The 15,856-nt window shown below is 36.4% G+C and overlaps 1 protein-coding gene across 2 annotated transcripts in view; it reads left to right on the top strand.

Moving 5' to 3' along the window:
- LOC123529144 (tyrosine-protein phosphatase non-receptor type 12-like) overlaps nucleotides 1-15,856 on the top strand; it is a 108,621-nt gene that overhangs the window by 42,408 nt on the left and 50,357 nt on the right. For both annotated transcript variants that reach the window (XM_045309363.2, XM_045309362.2), the window contains exons 6-9: nucleotides 5,091-5,305; nucleotides 7,738-7,804; nucleotides 9,315-9,392; nucleotides 14,835-14,936. In XM_045309363.2, coding sequence (XP_045165298.2) covers nucleotides 5,091-5,305; nucleotides 7,738-7,804; nucleotides 9,315-9,392; nucleotides 14,835-14,936 — 462 coding nt within the window. The remainder of the gene's footprint in view (nucleotides 1-5,090; nucleotides 5,306-7,737; nucleotides 7,805-9,314; nucleotides 9,393-14,834; nucleotides 14,937-15,856) is intronic.

Genomic DNA, 15,856 nt, shown 5'->3' on the forward strand with positions numbered 1-15,856 from the left:
TGAGTCAGCCTTGTCGGTTCAAGGTCAAGGTCACAACTCAAGGTCAAAGGTTTGAGCCTGCCATTTTGTGTCCGCTCTCTATCTCCTAAACCCCTTGAAGGAATTTTATAAAACTTGGGTCAAATGATCACCTCATCAAGACGATGTGCAGAACCCATGAGTCAGCCATGCCGGCTCAAGGTCAAGGTCACAACTCAAGGTCAAAGGTTTGAGCCTTCCATTTTGTGTCCGCTCTATATCTCTTAAATCCCTTGAAGGAATTTTATAAAACTTAGGTCAAATGATCACCTCATCAAGATGATGTGCAGAACACATGAGTCAGTCATGCCGGCTCAAGGTCAAGGTCACAACTTAGGGTCAAAGGTTTGAACCTTCCATTTTGTGTCCGCTCTATATCTCCTAAACCCCTTGAAGGATTTTCATCAAACTTGGGTCAAACGATCACCTCATCAAGGCGATGTGCAGAACTTATAAGTCAGCCTTGTTGGCTCAAGGTCAAGGTCACAACTTAAGGTCAAAGGTTTGAGCCTTCCATTTCGTGTCCGCTCTATATCTCCTAAACCCCTTGAAGGAATTTTATAAAACTTGGGTCAAATGATTACCTCATCAGAACGATGTGCAGAAATTATGAATCAACCATGCCAGCTCAAGGTCAAGGTCACAACTAAGGGTCGAAGGTTTGAGCCTTCCATTTGGTGTCCACTCTGTATCTCCTTAACCCCTTGAAGGATTTTCATCAAACTTGGGTCAAATGATCACCTCATCAAGAACTCATGAGTCAGCCATGTCAACTCAAGGTCAAGGTCACAACTGAAGGTCAAAGGTTTCAGCTCTGTATCTCCTAAACCCCTTGAAGGATTTTCATGAAACTTTGGTCAAATGATCACCTCATCAAGACGTTGTGCAGAATTCATGAGTCAGCCATGTCAGTTCATGGTCAAGGTCACAACTGAAGGTCAAAGGTTTCAGCTCTGTATCTCCTAAACCCCTTGAAGGATTTTCATCAAACTTGGGTCATATGATCGCCTCATCAAGAACTCATGAGTCAGCCATGTCAACTCAAGGTCAAGGTCACAACTGAAGGTCAAAGGTTTCAGCTCTGTATCTCCTAAACCCCTTGAAGGATTTTCATGAAACTTTGGTCTAATGATCACCTCATCAAGACGTTGTGCAGAATTCATGAGTCAGCCATGTCAGTTCAAGGTCAAGGTCACAGCTAAAATCAAAGCTTTTACCCTTTCACTATCCATAGCAGTGGCAGGGGATTTAGCTGTCTTTCAGACTGCCTTGTATGTAACAAATTTTAGATTTTTTTTTCAAAAACAATACCAAACTTGTAGATATTGGCGATCTTTTTGCAAAATTTTGTTTAATATTTCATACCATCCACTAAAACGGTTTTCATCCACAGCTCCCGGGCAATCGGCCGTATTTGAAATAAATTTTGAAGTAGTTTATGATAAAATCAAGAAATGATGTATGATCATGTTGAAGGAGGTTTAGTCTGCCTTCGTTAAGTTTGTCAGCTTTTTACTCGCCGATTGAAAATTTTCGAAATGGCGGCGGTAATACAACAGCGTGACACATGCTTGAATTGGACGACCTGCTATTTTTAGATAACGTTGCGGCGGTCTAAATTTTGATCGATTTGAATGTTTCTTCTAAAAATCTTAATTAGTTAAATATGTTCATGATTATACTCACAGAGTCGTGAAATAAAACACTAGGATCGGTGGGTCTAACTAGGTATGATCGGGTTACCCGAAACAAACATTTTTAGGCCTTATTATCTACGATGATTCACGTTTTAAACAGCGGAATATATTGTGTATAATATTATGCCAGTCAATTAATAAAGATTTTAAAAATTCCATTAAAACATGCCGAATATTCGAATATATTCGAATATGGCAAACCGAATATTGGAATATTGATTTCAGTATTCGTTCCCATCCCTAATAAATAGTTATTTTCTTCAGTCCACGCAGCGATCTTCCTAGAGATTTCTGAAGTTGAAGGGAATCAACTCCTGCGTGTAGTTTGACTTTTCTTAAAAAGACTGCCCCAGTCAAAATAAGAAAAGTTATATTTGGAAACTTATTATTTCGTTCATGTAACAGGAAGAGTTTTTGTATATTGCGATGGATTTCATTACAGATCTGGTGCAGCTGTCCTTCGCATGCCCTGATTGATTATCAATTGGAGCACACGGCAGAAATATGCATTTTTGGTTGCGGGTTTATCCCGCTACCGAAGTTACAAGTGTATTTCTGACAATCATATAGCATCTTTATTTTATTCCGAATCACATCCAAAGGATGTTCATGTGCTACACAAAATAGTCCCATTCATGAACAATGCGGATGAACTTCAGGCTGTATCCACTCACATTGACCATTTAGATTATATAAGATCTATCAATGATAAGGTATTCCAGCCTATGGCTACATCACAAGCTAGGTCAGGTAGAGTTCATCTTAGATATTAGGCACATTAAATTTGTATTTGTTTCTCATTCATGTATATTCATAGACTGGCATTTAAACAGAAAATAAATCTATCAAAAACCCGCAACCATCAGACATTTCAAGGCTTTGATTTTGCATGTCCACACGCATCTAGTGTATAATATGTATAATATACTGACTAAAGGTTAGGGTTAGGATTTTGCTGTTGTAGGTATCACAAGAATCATTCATGCTGTTTTTGTCACAAGAATTGTTCTTGTTGTTATCACAAGAATTGTTTGTTTTGTTGTTGTTATCACAAGAATTGTTCATGTTGTTGTTGTTATCACAAGAATTGTTCATGCTGTTGTTGTTATCACAAGAATTGTACATGTTGTTATCACAAGAATTGTTCATGTTGTTATCACAAGAATTGTACATGTTGTTGCTGTTATCACAAGAGTTGTTCATGCTGTTGTTGTTATCACAAAAATTGTACATGTTGTTATCACAAGAATTGTACATGCTGTTGCTGTTTTCACAAGGGTGGTTCATTTTGTTGTTGTGATCACAAGAATTGTACATATTGTTGTAGGTATATATCACTTGAATCATTCATGTTGTTATCACAAGAACTGTTCATGTTGTTATCACGAGAATTGCTCATGTTGTTGCTATTATCACAAGAATTGCTCATGTTGTTGCTGTTATCACAAGAGTTGTTCATGCTGTTGCTGTTTTCACAAGGGTTGTTCATTTTGTTGTTGTGATCACAAGAATTGTACATGTTGTAGGTATATATCACTTGAATCATTCATGTTGTTATCACAAGAATGGTTCATGTTGTTATCACAAGAATTGTTCGTGTTGTTGCTGTTATCACAAGAATTGTACATGCTGTTGCTGATTTCACAAGGGTTGTTCATTTTGTTGTTGTGATCACAAGAATTGTACATGTTGTTGTAGTTATATATCACTTGAATCATTCATGTTGTTATCACAAGAATTGTACATGTTGTTGTAGGTATATATCACTTGAATTGTTCATGTTGTTATCACAAGAATGATTCATGTTGTTATCACAAGAATTGTACATGTTGTTGTAGGTATATATCACTTGAATTGTTCATGTTGTTATCACAAGAATGATTCATGTTGTTATCACAAGAATGGTTCATGTTGTTATCACAATAATTGTTCATGCTGTTGTTGTTATCACAAAAATTGTACATGTTGTTATCACAAGAATTGTACATGCTGTTGCTGTTTTCACAAGGGTGGTTCATTTTGTTGTTGTGATCACAAGAATTGTACATATTGTTGTAGGTATATATCACTTGAATCATTCATGTTGTTATCACAAGAACTGTTCATGTTGTTATCACGAGAATTGCTCATGTTGTTGCTATTATCACAAGAATTGCTCATGTTGTTGCTGTTATCACAAGAGTTGTTCATGCTGTTGCTGTTTTCACAAGGGTTGTTCATTTTGTTGTTGTGATCACAAGAATTGTACATGTTGTAGGTATATATCACTTGAATCATTCATGTTGTTATCACAAGAATGGTTCATGTTGTTATCACAAGAATTGTTCGTGTTGTTGCTGTTATCACAAGAATTGTACATGCTGTTGCTGATTTCACAAGGGTTGTTCATTTTGTTGTTGTGATCACAAGAATTGTACATGTTGTTGTAGTTATATATCACTTGAATCATTCATGTTGTTATCACAAGAATTGTACATGTTGTTGTAGGTATATATCACTTGAATTGTTCATGTTGTTATCACAAGAATGATTCATGTTGTTATCACAAGAATTGTACATGTTGTTGTAGGTATATATCACTTGAATTGTTCATGTTGTTATCACAAGAATGATTCATGTTGTTATCACAAGAATGGTTCATGTTGTTATCACAATAATTGCTCATGTTGTTGCTGTTATCACAAGAATTGTACATGCTGTTGCTGATTTCACAAGGGTTGTTCATTTTGTTGTTGAGATCACAAGAATTGTACATGTTGTTGTAGTTATATATCACTTGAGTCATTCATGTTGTTATCACAAGAATGGTTCATGTTGTTATCACAAGAATTGCTCATGTTGTTGTTGTTATCACAAGAATTGCTCATGTTGTTGCTGTTATCACAAGAATTGTACATGCTGTTGCTGTTTTCACAAGGGTTGTTCATTTTGTTGTTGTGATCACAAGAATTGTACATGTTGTTGTAGTTATATATCACTTGAATCATTCATGTTGTTATCACAAGAATGGTTCATGTTGTTATCACAAGAATTGTTAGTGTAGTTGCTGTTATCACAAGAATTGTTCATGTCGTTGTTATCACAAGTTCATGTTGTTGCTATAATCACAAGAATTGCTCATGTTGCTGTTATCACAAGAATTACGCATGTTGTTGCTGTAATCATAAGAATTGTTCATGTTGTTGCTGCTATCACAAGCATTGTTCATGTTGTTGTTGTTATCACTAGAATTGTTCATGTTGTTGTTGTTGCACAAGACTGTCTGGCGTATCACAAGATTACTCAGTTATTGTGTTACAGATGTTCAGTGTTGCTGTTATCACAAGATGTCACTGTTCTGTGTTGCTGTTATCTAGAATTGTATATTTTGTTACAGTATCGCAAGAAGATCTAGCAGACCATTTAACAAAGCGAGTTTTGAAGGCCTCCAGACCTGGCTACAGTGCATTGACTGTCACACAGTTCCACTATACTGGCTGGCCTGACCATGATATTCCAAATGATTTTGATGTTATACTTGAAATGATGGCTGAAATGCGAGAAATTAAATCAAAAGATTCAGAAAAAGCTCCAATGGTTATACACTGCAGGTAAACAAAGTAACACAAGAATCCCTGCAAGCTTAGCTTATCTAACATACACTGCAGGTAAACAAAGTAACACTAGAATCCCTCTAAGCTGAGCTTATCTAATATACATTGCAAGTAAACAAAGTAACACTAGAATCCCTGCAAGCTTAGCTTATCTAACATACACTGCAAGTAAAGTAACAGTAGAATCCCTGCAAGCTGAGCTTATCTAACATACACACTGTAGGTAAACAAAGTAAGACTAGAATCCCTGCAAGCTGAGCTTATCTAACATACACACTGCAGGTAAACAAAGTAACAGTAGAATCCCTGCAAGCTGAGCTTATCTGACATACACACTGCAGGTAAACAATGAAACACTAGAATCCCTGCAAGCTGAGCTTATCTGACATACACATTGCAAGTAAACAAAGTAACACTAGAATCCCTGCAAGCTCAGCTTACCTAACATACACTGCAGGTAAACAAAGTAACACTAGAGTCCCTGCAAGCTTAGTTTATCTAACATACACTGCAGGTAAACAAAGTAAGACTAGAATCCCTGCAAGCTGAGCTTATCTAATATACACTGCAGGTAAACAAAGTAACACTAGAATCCCTGCAAGCTTAGCTTATCTTACTTCATCAGTTACATTTTACTGCATACTTCAGTCTTTTGCTCTCAAAATCAAAGAATTGCACAATAATATATATAATAGCTTGTTACATATTACAGATAGCACAAGTTAATGATTATTCTTGATTTTTTTAACGAATGTCATGAAAAATAACTTGGACTTCCCAGTATATTATATTTAAAGGCCAGATCGTATGACAACAAAACAGAAAAAAAATAGGTATCAGGAAAATAATGCTACATTTCTTAAAGTAAAAGGCAGTGTTGTTCTTATGTTAATTATTTGTGCTGGGGTTTCTTAAATCATTTAAAGAAGTGAAAGAATTTTCAAAATCAGCTTAAAAATGAGAAAGTTATGAGCATTTGAATATTTGATGAAATGGTGGCTATTTTGTTTCCGTGGCAACAAAAACAAATTGGTGGATTTATTTAGTTTCTAGATACATATTTGAACTGTATTTAGTTATTTCTGTGAAATAATTTCCCTACTTTTTCCAGCTATAACGAAAGAAATCACCATGTTTAACATCTTACACTCAAGAAACATGAAATTAATCTATTTAAAAGGTTATTTGTGAAGTAAAGAATTCAAGAGTGTGTAAATGATGACATATACATACTAAAATGGCAGCCATTATCTGCCATTTTCTTAAATTTCAAACTGCCATTAATTTTTCAATACTCGTCCGATTTTAAAAATTCTTTCAGCGTTATGAAAGGCTTGAGGATGGCTTTCATATAAAATTAACTTACTATCAGGCTTACATTGCCCTTTGAGAAAGCTTTGATCCTTGATTACTGACAGACTATTATGTTATGGAAACACTTGAGAAGTTATTAGTTGTTTTTACTATTTTTTACAAGGAAAATAGAAAGGTAAACTGCCTTAATAATAAATATCCATATTTAACATGTTTAACACTCTGTGACAGTACAATGGTAAAGACAGTAGAAAAATTTTAATTGCCAAGGTGGCCCAGGATTGATTCCCAATGGGGGTATCTTTTTCTTGATTTGGCATTTTTAAGATAGTTTAGAAACAAAAACTCATACACTAATGTTCATGATATGACCAAACTTTAGTTTTAAAGAAAGATCTTTTTTTAAACCAAAACCTGAAGGTCAGTGCCTTTAAAGCTGCAGTTATATTTATTGCAGACTAGTTTTCATAGATTTTTGTGATTACATCATTCCAAGAAATAGAATCCATACAAAGCAAACAAAGAAATGATATTCCTATTTATTTCAGTGTTACATTATGAAAGCCATGAATTTATGTCCAAATGAATCAGCAGTTTTGGCTGAAACCTCAAACTTTTGTCCCCATAAACTTGTCCCCGCAAACTTATATCCCCACAAATTTATGGCCCCACAAACTTATGTCCTCACAAACTTATGTCCCCACAAACTGATGTCCCCACAAACTTAGGTCCCCACAAACATGTCCCCCCACAAATTGATGTCCCCACAAACTTAGGTCCCCACTAATTTATGTCCCCACAATATAACCGTTTTAGCAGGAACCATGAAATTAAACCTTTAGCCTGCTGCCAGCAAGTGCCATGGCGACCAGTGCAGACTTATATCAGGCTGCACATCCATGCAGACTCATCTTGGCCAGCACTGATCGCTATTCAGTCAGTAAATTTTCAGTGAGAACCCCTTCGAATAAGAAATGGTACTGACCTAATTGAATGAAAGACCAGTCCATTTTAAAAAATTAGCAAGGTTTAGGTTATATAGTGATGACCTTTTAATTAGGAATGACACCCAAATGTCTAAAGCCTAATTATTGTTTTTTTTTTCATTATTTCAGTGCTGGTTGTGGAAGAACAGGAACAATATGTGCCATTGACTTTTCTTGGGATCTACTTAAATCTGGGGTATATACTTGCTTGTTATAAAACTGCAGAGCTTAAGCTGAGGCTGAGCCTCTGTTTATTTGAATAAATTCTGATTTGTCTAGTTAAAGAGAACATGCATTAGTCTATCATAAAATCATTATTTCTGAAGGTGTATTTTAGAGTATTAATTAACTAAATGACATCTCCAGTAATACTGCACAAACTGCCTAAGATGTACGAAAATATAGTTAGCAAATGTTTGCTCAATCTTGGATAGTACTGGATTTTGTCTGCCACTTTCAGATTCCTTTAATTTTATTAATTAATGAAACTCTGCTGAAACCGATACAACTTCTGACTGGTTCAACTCTACCAGTATCAGGATTGGTATTTGGCAGAAAAAATATTTTTCTTGCACCAAACATGACCCCCACTTTTCTTTTGATTTTTATTTGGCACTGACAATATTTTTAAAGAAAATGTAAGTTACAGACATTTAAAATGGGTCCTGATGTGTGCTGCAGCCATTGGAAATATGTCAATTTTATACAGAATAAAGAAGAACAGCTATTTAGTGTGTTGTAACCTAAAAACTCAAAACAAATTCAATATAGCAGCAAACTGCAAAATTAGCAAATCAGCTAAAAATGAGACCCGAAATTGTAGTGGTGGTGTATGATCCAAGTATCCATGACAAAATCCATCATGTTATTATTTCATTATGAAAATGCTACCTACATGTTAAGCATAGATCTGTCATGTGATTTCAGCAAAAAAAAAAAATGCAAAGAAAATAAGGAAAATAGCTATACAGAGCAAAATAACTGAGGACAATTTGAATCCGCCATTATGCCTACCTTTTTTCGCGCCATTTTCCAGTTTTGTGTCTGTATGCCTTTACAATACTTTAAATACAGAATTAACCCAAGATTATATCAGTTTTCTTACTCTTGATATATCCTATATGAGCAGATTCAATAAAGTTACATTCTTTTTATTGTCAGTGTTTGAGATAGTAAACAGTCATTGACGAGCTGCTGCTTGTAGGAATTACTATTGCGCTCTTTCCAAATGGGGTTGTGCAGATACATATTTGCATTTGTCTGTCTGAATTCTCAAATCTTTGTGTGTCAGCTGTATTATTGGAAAGAAATTGTTTTAACCTTTAGCCTGCTGGTGGCAAGTGATTCTGCCCTTGCAACCAGTGCAGACCAAGATCAGCCTGCTGGCGGCAAGTGATTCTGCCCTTGCAACCAGTGCAGACCAAGGTCAGCCTGCTGGCGGCAAGTGATTCTGTCCTTGCAACCAGTGCAGACCAAGGTCAGCCTGCTGGCGGCAAGTGATTCTGTGCAGTCTGATCTTGGTCTGCACTGTTCGCTATTCAGTCAGTAAATTTTCAGGTAACACCCCTTGAATAATAAGTGGTTCAACCCAAATTGAATAATGGACCTGTCAATTTAGTAGGCTAAGGGTTAAATTTTACATTTGATCACTTAGGATATTTGAGTATTAAAAGAGGATTATACAAGGAACAATGTTTTTATTGCAGAATATGGATGATAATTTCAGCTTATGTGATATAGTCAAATATATGCGTACACAGAGACAGTCCATGATACAAGCACCTGTAAGTAATTAGTGCTTTATCTTATATATGACGGGGCATTTACAAAATTCCAGTACAAGTGATATTAAATGAACATGAACAGTGATTTGTGTTGCTTCCAAAAAGGGCCACTGTTAGTTTATACAGCTTGATTTTTTTAGCTCACCTGTCACAAAGTGACAAGGTGAGCTTTTGTGATCGAGCTGCGTCCATCGTCCGTGCGTGTGTGTGTCCGTCCGTCCGTAAACTTTTGCTTGTGACCACTCTAGAGGTCACATTTTTAATGGGATCTTTATGAAAGTTGGTCAGAACGTTATTCTTGATGATATCTAGGTCAAGTTCGAAACTGGGTCACGTGCCATCAAAAACTAGGTCAGTAGGTCTAAAAATAGAAAAACCTTGTGACCTCTCTAGAGGCCATATTTTTCACAAGATTTTCATGAAAGTTAGTCTGAATGTTCACCTTGATGATATCTAGGTCAAGTTCGAAACTGGGTCACGTGCCATCAAAAACTAGGTCAGTAGGTCAAATAATAGAAAATCCTTGTGACCTCTCTGGAGGTCATATTTTTCATGGGATCTGTATGAAAATTGGTCAGAATGTTCCTCTTGATGATATGTAGGTCAAGTTCGAAACTGGGTCACGTGCGGTCAAAAACTAGGTCAGTAAGTCAAATAATAGAAAAACCTTGTGACCTCTGTAGAGGCCATATTTTTTATGGGATCTGCATTAAAATTGGTCAGAATGTTTATCTTGATAATATCTAGGTCAGGTTTGAAACTGGGTCACATGCCCTCAAAAACTAGGTCAGTAGGTCAAATAATAGAAAAACCTTGTGACCACTCTAGAGGCCATAGTTTTCATGGGATCTGTTTGAAAGTTGGTCTGAATGTTCATTTTGATGATATCTAGGTCAAGTTTGAAAACCGGGTCAACTGCGGTCAAAAACTAGGTCACTAGGTCTCAACATAGAAAGACCTTTTGACCTCTCTAGAGGCCATATTTTTCAATGGATCTTCATGAAAATTGGTGAGAATGTTCACCTTTATGATATCAAGGTCAAGTTTCGAAACTGGGTCACATGTGGTCAAAACTAGGTCAGTAACATTTTTAATGGGATCTTTATGAAAATTAGTCAGAATGTTTACCTTGATAATATCTAAGTCAAGTTTGAAACTGGGTCATGTGCATTCCAAAACTAGGTCATTAGGTCAAATAATAGAAAAACCTTGTGACCTCTCTGGAGGTCATATTTTTCATGGGATCTGTATGAAAATTGGTTAGAATGTTCCTCTTGATGATATGTAGGTCAAGTTCCAAACTGGGTCACGTGCGGTCAAAAACTAGGTCAGTAGGTCAAATAATAGAAAAACCTTGTGACCTCTCTGGAGGCCGTATTTTTCATGAGATCTTCATGAAAATTGGTGTGAATGTTCACCTTGATGATATCTAGGTCAAGTAAAAAACTGGGTCACATGCCTTCAAAAACTAGGTTATTATATCAAATAATAGAAAAACCTTGTGACCTCTCTAGAGGCCATATTTTTCAATGGATCTTCATGAAAATCGGTCAGAATTTTTATCTTGATGATATCTAGGTTAAGTTCAGAAGTAGGTCACATGAGCTCAAAAACTGGATCACTATGTCAAATAATAGAAAAAAGGATGACATACTCAGTTCATGTGGGGGCAGGTGAGCGATTCAGGACCATCATGGTCCTCTTGTTACTTGACTGTTTGAAGAAAAGTCTGAGCTCTTCTACTCACCCTGGTGGTGAGCATCACACCTGGGCTAATGTTTTGCATGCAAGTAAGTATGGCTGTCATTTAAAGGCATAATTGTAGCTTTGAAACTATTTTTAGCTCACCTGAGCCAAAGGCTCATGGTGAGCTATTGTGACTGCTCAATGTCTGTCGTGCGGTGTGCGTCATCCGTCGTGTGTCCGTCAACATTTCTAGCTCACCTGTCATGAAGTGACAAGGTGAGCTATTGTGACCGCTTGATGTCCGTGGTGCGTTGTGCGTCGTCAGTCAACAATTTGTAAAAAAATCTTCTTCTTGAAAACCACTGGGCAGAATTACACCAAACTTCACAGGAATGAACTCTGGTTGCCATGGCAACTGAAAGGAAAAACTTTAAAAATCTTCTTCTCAAAAAGCAGAAGACCTAGAGCTTAGATATTTGGTGTGAAGCATTGCCTAGTGGACCTCTACCAAATTTGTTCAAATCATGACCCCTGGGTCAAATTTGACCCCGCCCCAGGGGTTACTTGATTTTACATAAGAAAATCTTAAAAAATCTTCTTCTCAAAAACCAGAAGCCCTAGAGCTTAGATATGTGACAAGTAGCATTGCCTAGTGAACCTCTACTAAAATTGTTCAAATCATGACCCCGGGGTCACTTGATTTTACATAGGAAAATCTTCAAAAAATTTCTAAAAATAAACCAGAAGGCCTAGAGCTTAGATATTTCACATGTAGTATTGCCTAGTGGACCTCTACAAATTTTTTTTCAAATCATGACCCCTGGGGTTACAATTGACCCCGCCCCTTGGGTCACTTGATTTGACATAGGAAAATATTAAAAAATCATCTTCTCGAAAACCAGAAGCCCTAGAGCTTAGACATTTGACCTGTAGCATTGCCTAGTGGGCCTCTACTAAAATTGTTCAAATCATGACCCGGGGGTCAAAATTGACCCCGCCCTAGGGGTCACTTGATTTTACATAGGAAAGTCTTCAAAAATTTTCTAAAAATAAACCAGAAGGCCTAGAGCTTAGATATTTCACATGTAGCATTGCCTAGTAGACCTCTACAACATTTGTTCAAATCATGACCCCCTTGGTCAAAATTGATCTTGCCCCAGGGGTCACTTGGTTTTACATAGGAAAATCTTCAAAAATTTTCTAAAAATAAACCAGAAGGCCTAGAGCTTAGATATTTCACTTGTAGCATTGCCTAGTGGACCTCTACAAAATTTATTCAAATCATGTCCCCCCGGGGTTAAAATTGACCCTGCCCCAGGGGTCACTTGATTTTACATAAAAAAAATCTTTAAAAAAGATCTTAAAATAAACCAGAAGGCCTAGATCTTAGATATTTGACATGTAGCATTGCCTAGTAGACTTCTACAAAATTTGTTCAAATCATGATCCCCGGGGTCAAATTGACCCCGCCCCATGGGGTTACTTGATTGTACATAGAAAAATCTTCAAAATTTTCTAAAGATAAACCAGAAGAGCTTAGATATTTGACATGTAGCATTGCCTAGTGGACCTCTACAAAAAATTTTTAAATCTTGACCCCCACAGGGTGAAATTGACCCAGCCCCAGAGGATACTTTATTTTATGTTACTATAAATAGCTTATTTAGTAACTTCTTTATTATTGGCCGTAGGGAAAAACCGAGACCACATTTCTGTGGTACAACATGGATGGTACCTCCAATTTTTAGGTGTATTTTGACATATCTGTACCTTTAAGAAAATTTCAACTATATTTACTCATGATTCTTTTGATTGATCTTGATTATGATTTTTTGACCTTCCTGTCCTGAAGTGCAATGATAACAGGTGAGCGATATATGGCCCTCTTGTCTAAAAAAGTCTTCTTGAAAACCACTGGGCAGAATTACACCAAACTTCAAAGGAATGATCCTTGGGTGGCCCCCTTTCAAAATTATTCAAAGAATTGAATTCCATGCAGAACTCTGGTTGCCATGGCAACTGAAAAGAAAAACTTTAAAAATCTTCTTGTCCCAAACCACCTGGCCTAGGGCTTTGATATCTGGTGTGTAGCATCATCTAGTGGTCCTCTACCAAAATTGTTCAAATTATCCCCCTAGGATCAAATATGGCCCCGCCCTGGGGGTCATATGGTTTATATAGACTTATATAGGGAAAACTTTGAAAATCTTCTTGTACAAAACCACATGGCCTAGGGCTTTGATATTTGGTATGTAGCATCATCTAGTGGTCCTCTATCAAAATTGTTCAAATTATCCCCCTAGGGTCAAATACCAAGATTGTTCAAATTAGCCCACTAGGGTTCAAATATGGCCCCGCCCCGGGGGTCCCAAATTTTACATAGACTTGTATATGAAAAAAAGTTTAAAAATCTTCTTGTCTGAAACCACAACACTTAGACCTTTGATATTTGGTTTGTAGCATTTTCTTATGATCCTCAACCAAAATTAATCAAATTGTACCACTGGGGTGAAAAGAGGCCCTGCCCTGGGGGTCCAATGTTTTGTTTATAGGAAAAAACTTTAAAAATCTTCTTGTCTGAAACCATACGACCTATGCTTTTGATATTTAGTATGATGCATTGTCTAGTAGTCCTCTACCAAAATTGTTCAAATTATGCCCCTGGGGTTAAAAGAGGCCCCGCCCTGGGGTCACTTAGTTACTATGTGAATTATATAGGAAGAAATACTTAAAAAATCATTTGATCCTATTTCCAGGACTGTTTAATAATAATTACCTGATGACCCCAAGTAATATGATGTCACTTGACTGTGACCTTGACCTACTGACTTACTTTCTTGTTTTTTAAGATACAGCCTTGAAATTTTGATGACATACACAGTTTTGCACACCAATCGTAAAACTGAATTTCATTGACCATGAATGTGACCTACTGACTTTCTTAATATTTTATCATCAGTTTCATCTTTGGAACATGTAGCTCATATTACTCAGGTGAGCGATCCAGGGTCATCACGACCCTCTTGTTTCTTTTTTCTAGGTCAATTACCAACCACACTGGGTCAAGTCTCATAACTCTGACATATATTTTGGCCAAAGTTTGCATGCAAGTTACTATATCCAAAATTAATGCTGATATTGAATTGAAACTTCACAATTGTGTCTTTGGGGTTATTAAACTAAGTGATAGCATCAAGTTCCATAACTCTGACATGGATTTTTGCCATTATTATGCCCCCTTTTGGACTTATAAATCCTGGTTTTGCATGCAAATGTATTATACCCCAGTTACACATATGGCGCGGAAAGCTGCGTCTAGCCACGGATAAAAAACGTAGTAATCCGTATCTATCCGTATTGAAACGTACCTTAGACGTACCTTAAAGTAGTAATTCGTATCAATTCGTACCAATCTGTACGGCTCCGGAACGGATCGATACGGGTTACTACATTTCTATCCGTAGCTAGACGTACCTATTTGCACCGCATGTGTGACTGTGGTATAATACTGTGAAATCATTAATATTCATTGGGGACTAATTTTCGAGGATTTTGTGGTTGAGTGAATCCACGAAATTTAATCCCAACAAACAAGTAAAGTTCCCATTCATTTTATGATCAAAAGTAGAAATCCACGAATTTATATCCCCTCGAAATTGCCGTTTTGACCAAAACCACAAAACTTCATGCCCACGAAATTAAATGATTTTACAGTAGATATTATTTATTACCAGTGTTTAATGTGTTTCATTGCAGGAACAATACATGATGGCCCATGTGACAGTACAGACATTATTCCAGAAGCATCTAGATCTGATGGAGGATCATACCTATGGCAACATTGGCTTTGGTGATGCTGTAAGCAAATTGTTGCTTTTTTTTTTTTTGAGATGATAAATTGTATCATGTAAATGTAAAGAAAATTTTCCAGTTCATGATGAAATTTTAGTACTGGAAATTTTGTAAAAACTTGCTTTTTTTTTTCTAGTGAAGTTAAGCTGAGTGATGAATAAATGTGTTCTTTACTTACACTATGAAGTCTTGTAGTTAATACATTGTTGAAGTAAAACAAATATATTGTATTATTTGTTTAATAAGAAGTTAAGGTTTTAGCTCATCAGATCAAATGACATATCTTTGAAACCAGGTGAAACTTGACCTGAATGTTCCTTTGATGGTCCTATTCGAAAGTGTTCAAAGGGTTTTCTCTTGGTTGCACATTGAGGCCACCAGAGCTAAAAATTATAAAAATTTCGAACAACATCTAAACTACCGCTTCAATTTTTAAATGCCTTTATGTACACATTTTCTTTGGATGGTCCTTCGAAAATTTTATTGAAGTTATTATTTGTCAAAAAGTTTGACTGCCAGGGAATAATGTAAATTTTCTTTGTATAAATGTAGCGGAAACTTAAAATACTGCTTGTCAGATACTGCTGGTACAATTTTGAAGTAATTTCACACAAGTGAACTTTTTGTGACCCTATACTCAGATCACTTTTAAAGTTTTCTCCTTGGAATCCACAGGCCAGGCAAGTTTTCAAAGTTATTTGGCAGAAACGTCTTTTCAGCTCGACTATTTGAAGAATAAGAAGAGCTATCCTACTCACCACAGCGTCGGCGTCGGCGTCACACCTTGGTTAAGTTTTTCGTACCAGTCCACATTTTGACAAAGTCTTTTGAGATAAAGCTTTGAAACTTTCAACACTTGTTGACCATCACCATGGCCAGTTATAGGCAAGAGCACTTAACTCCATCAAGGATTTTGGCTGAATTAT

This window comes from Mercenaria mercenaria, chromosome 13 (assembly GCF_021730395.1).
Source record: "Mercenaria mercenaria strain notata chromosome 13, MADL_Memer_1, whole genome shotgun sequence".
Lineage (NCBI taxonomy): Eukaryota > Metazoa > Mollusca > Bivalvia > Venerida > Veneridae > Mercenaria > Mercenaria mercenaria.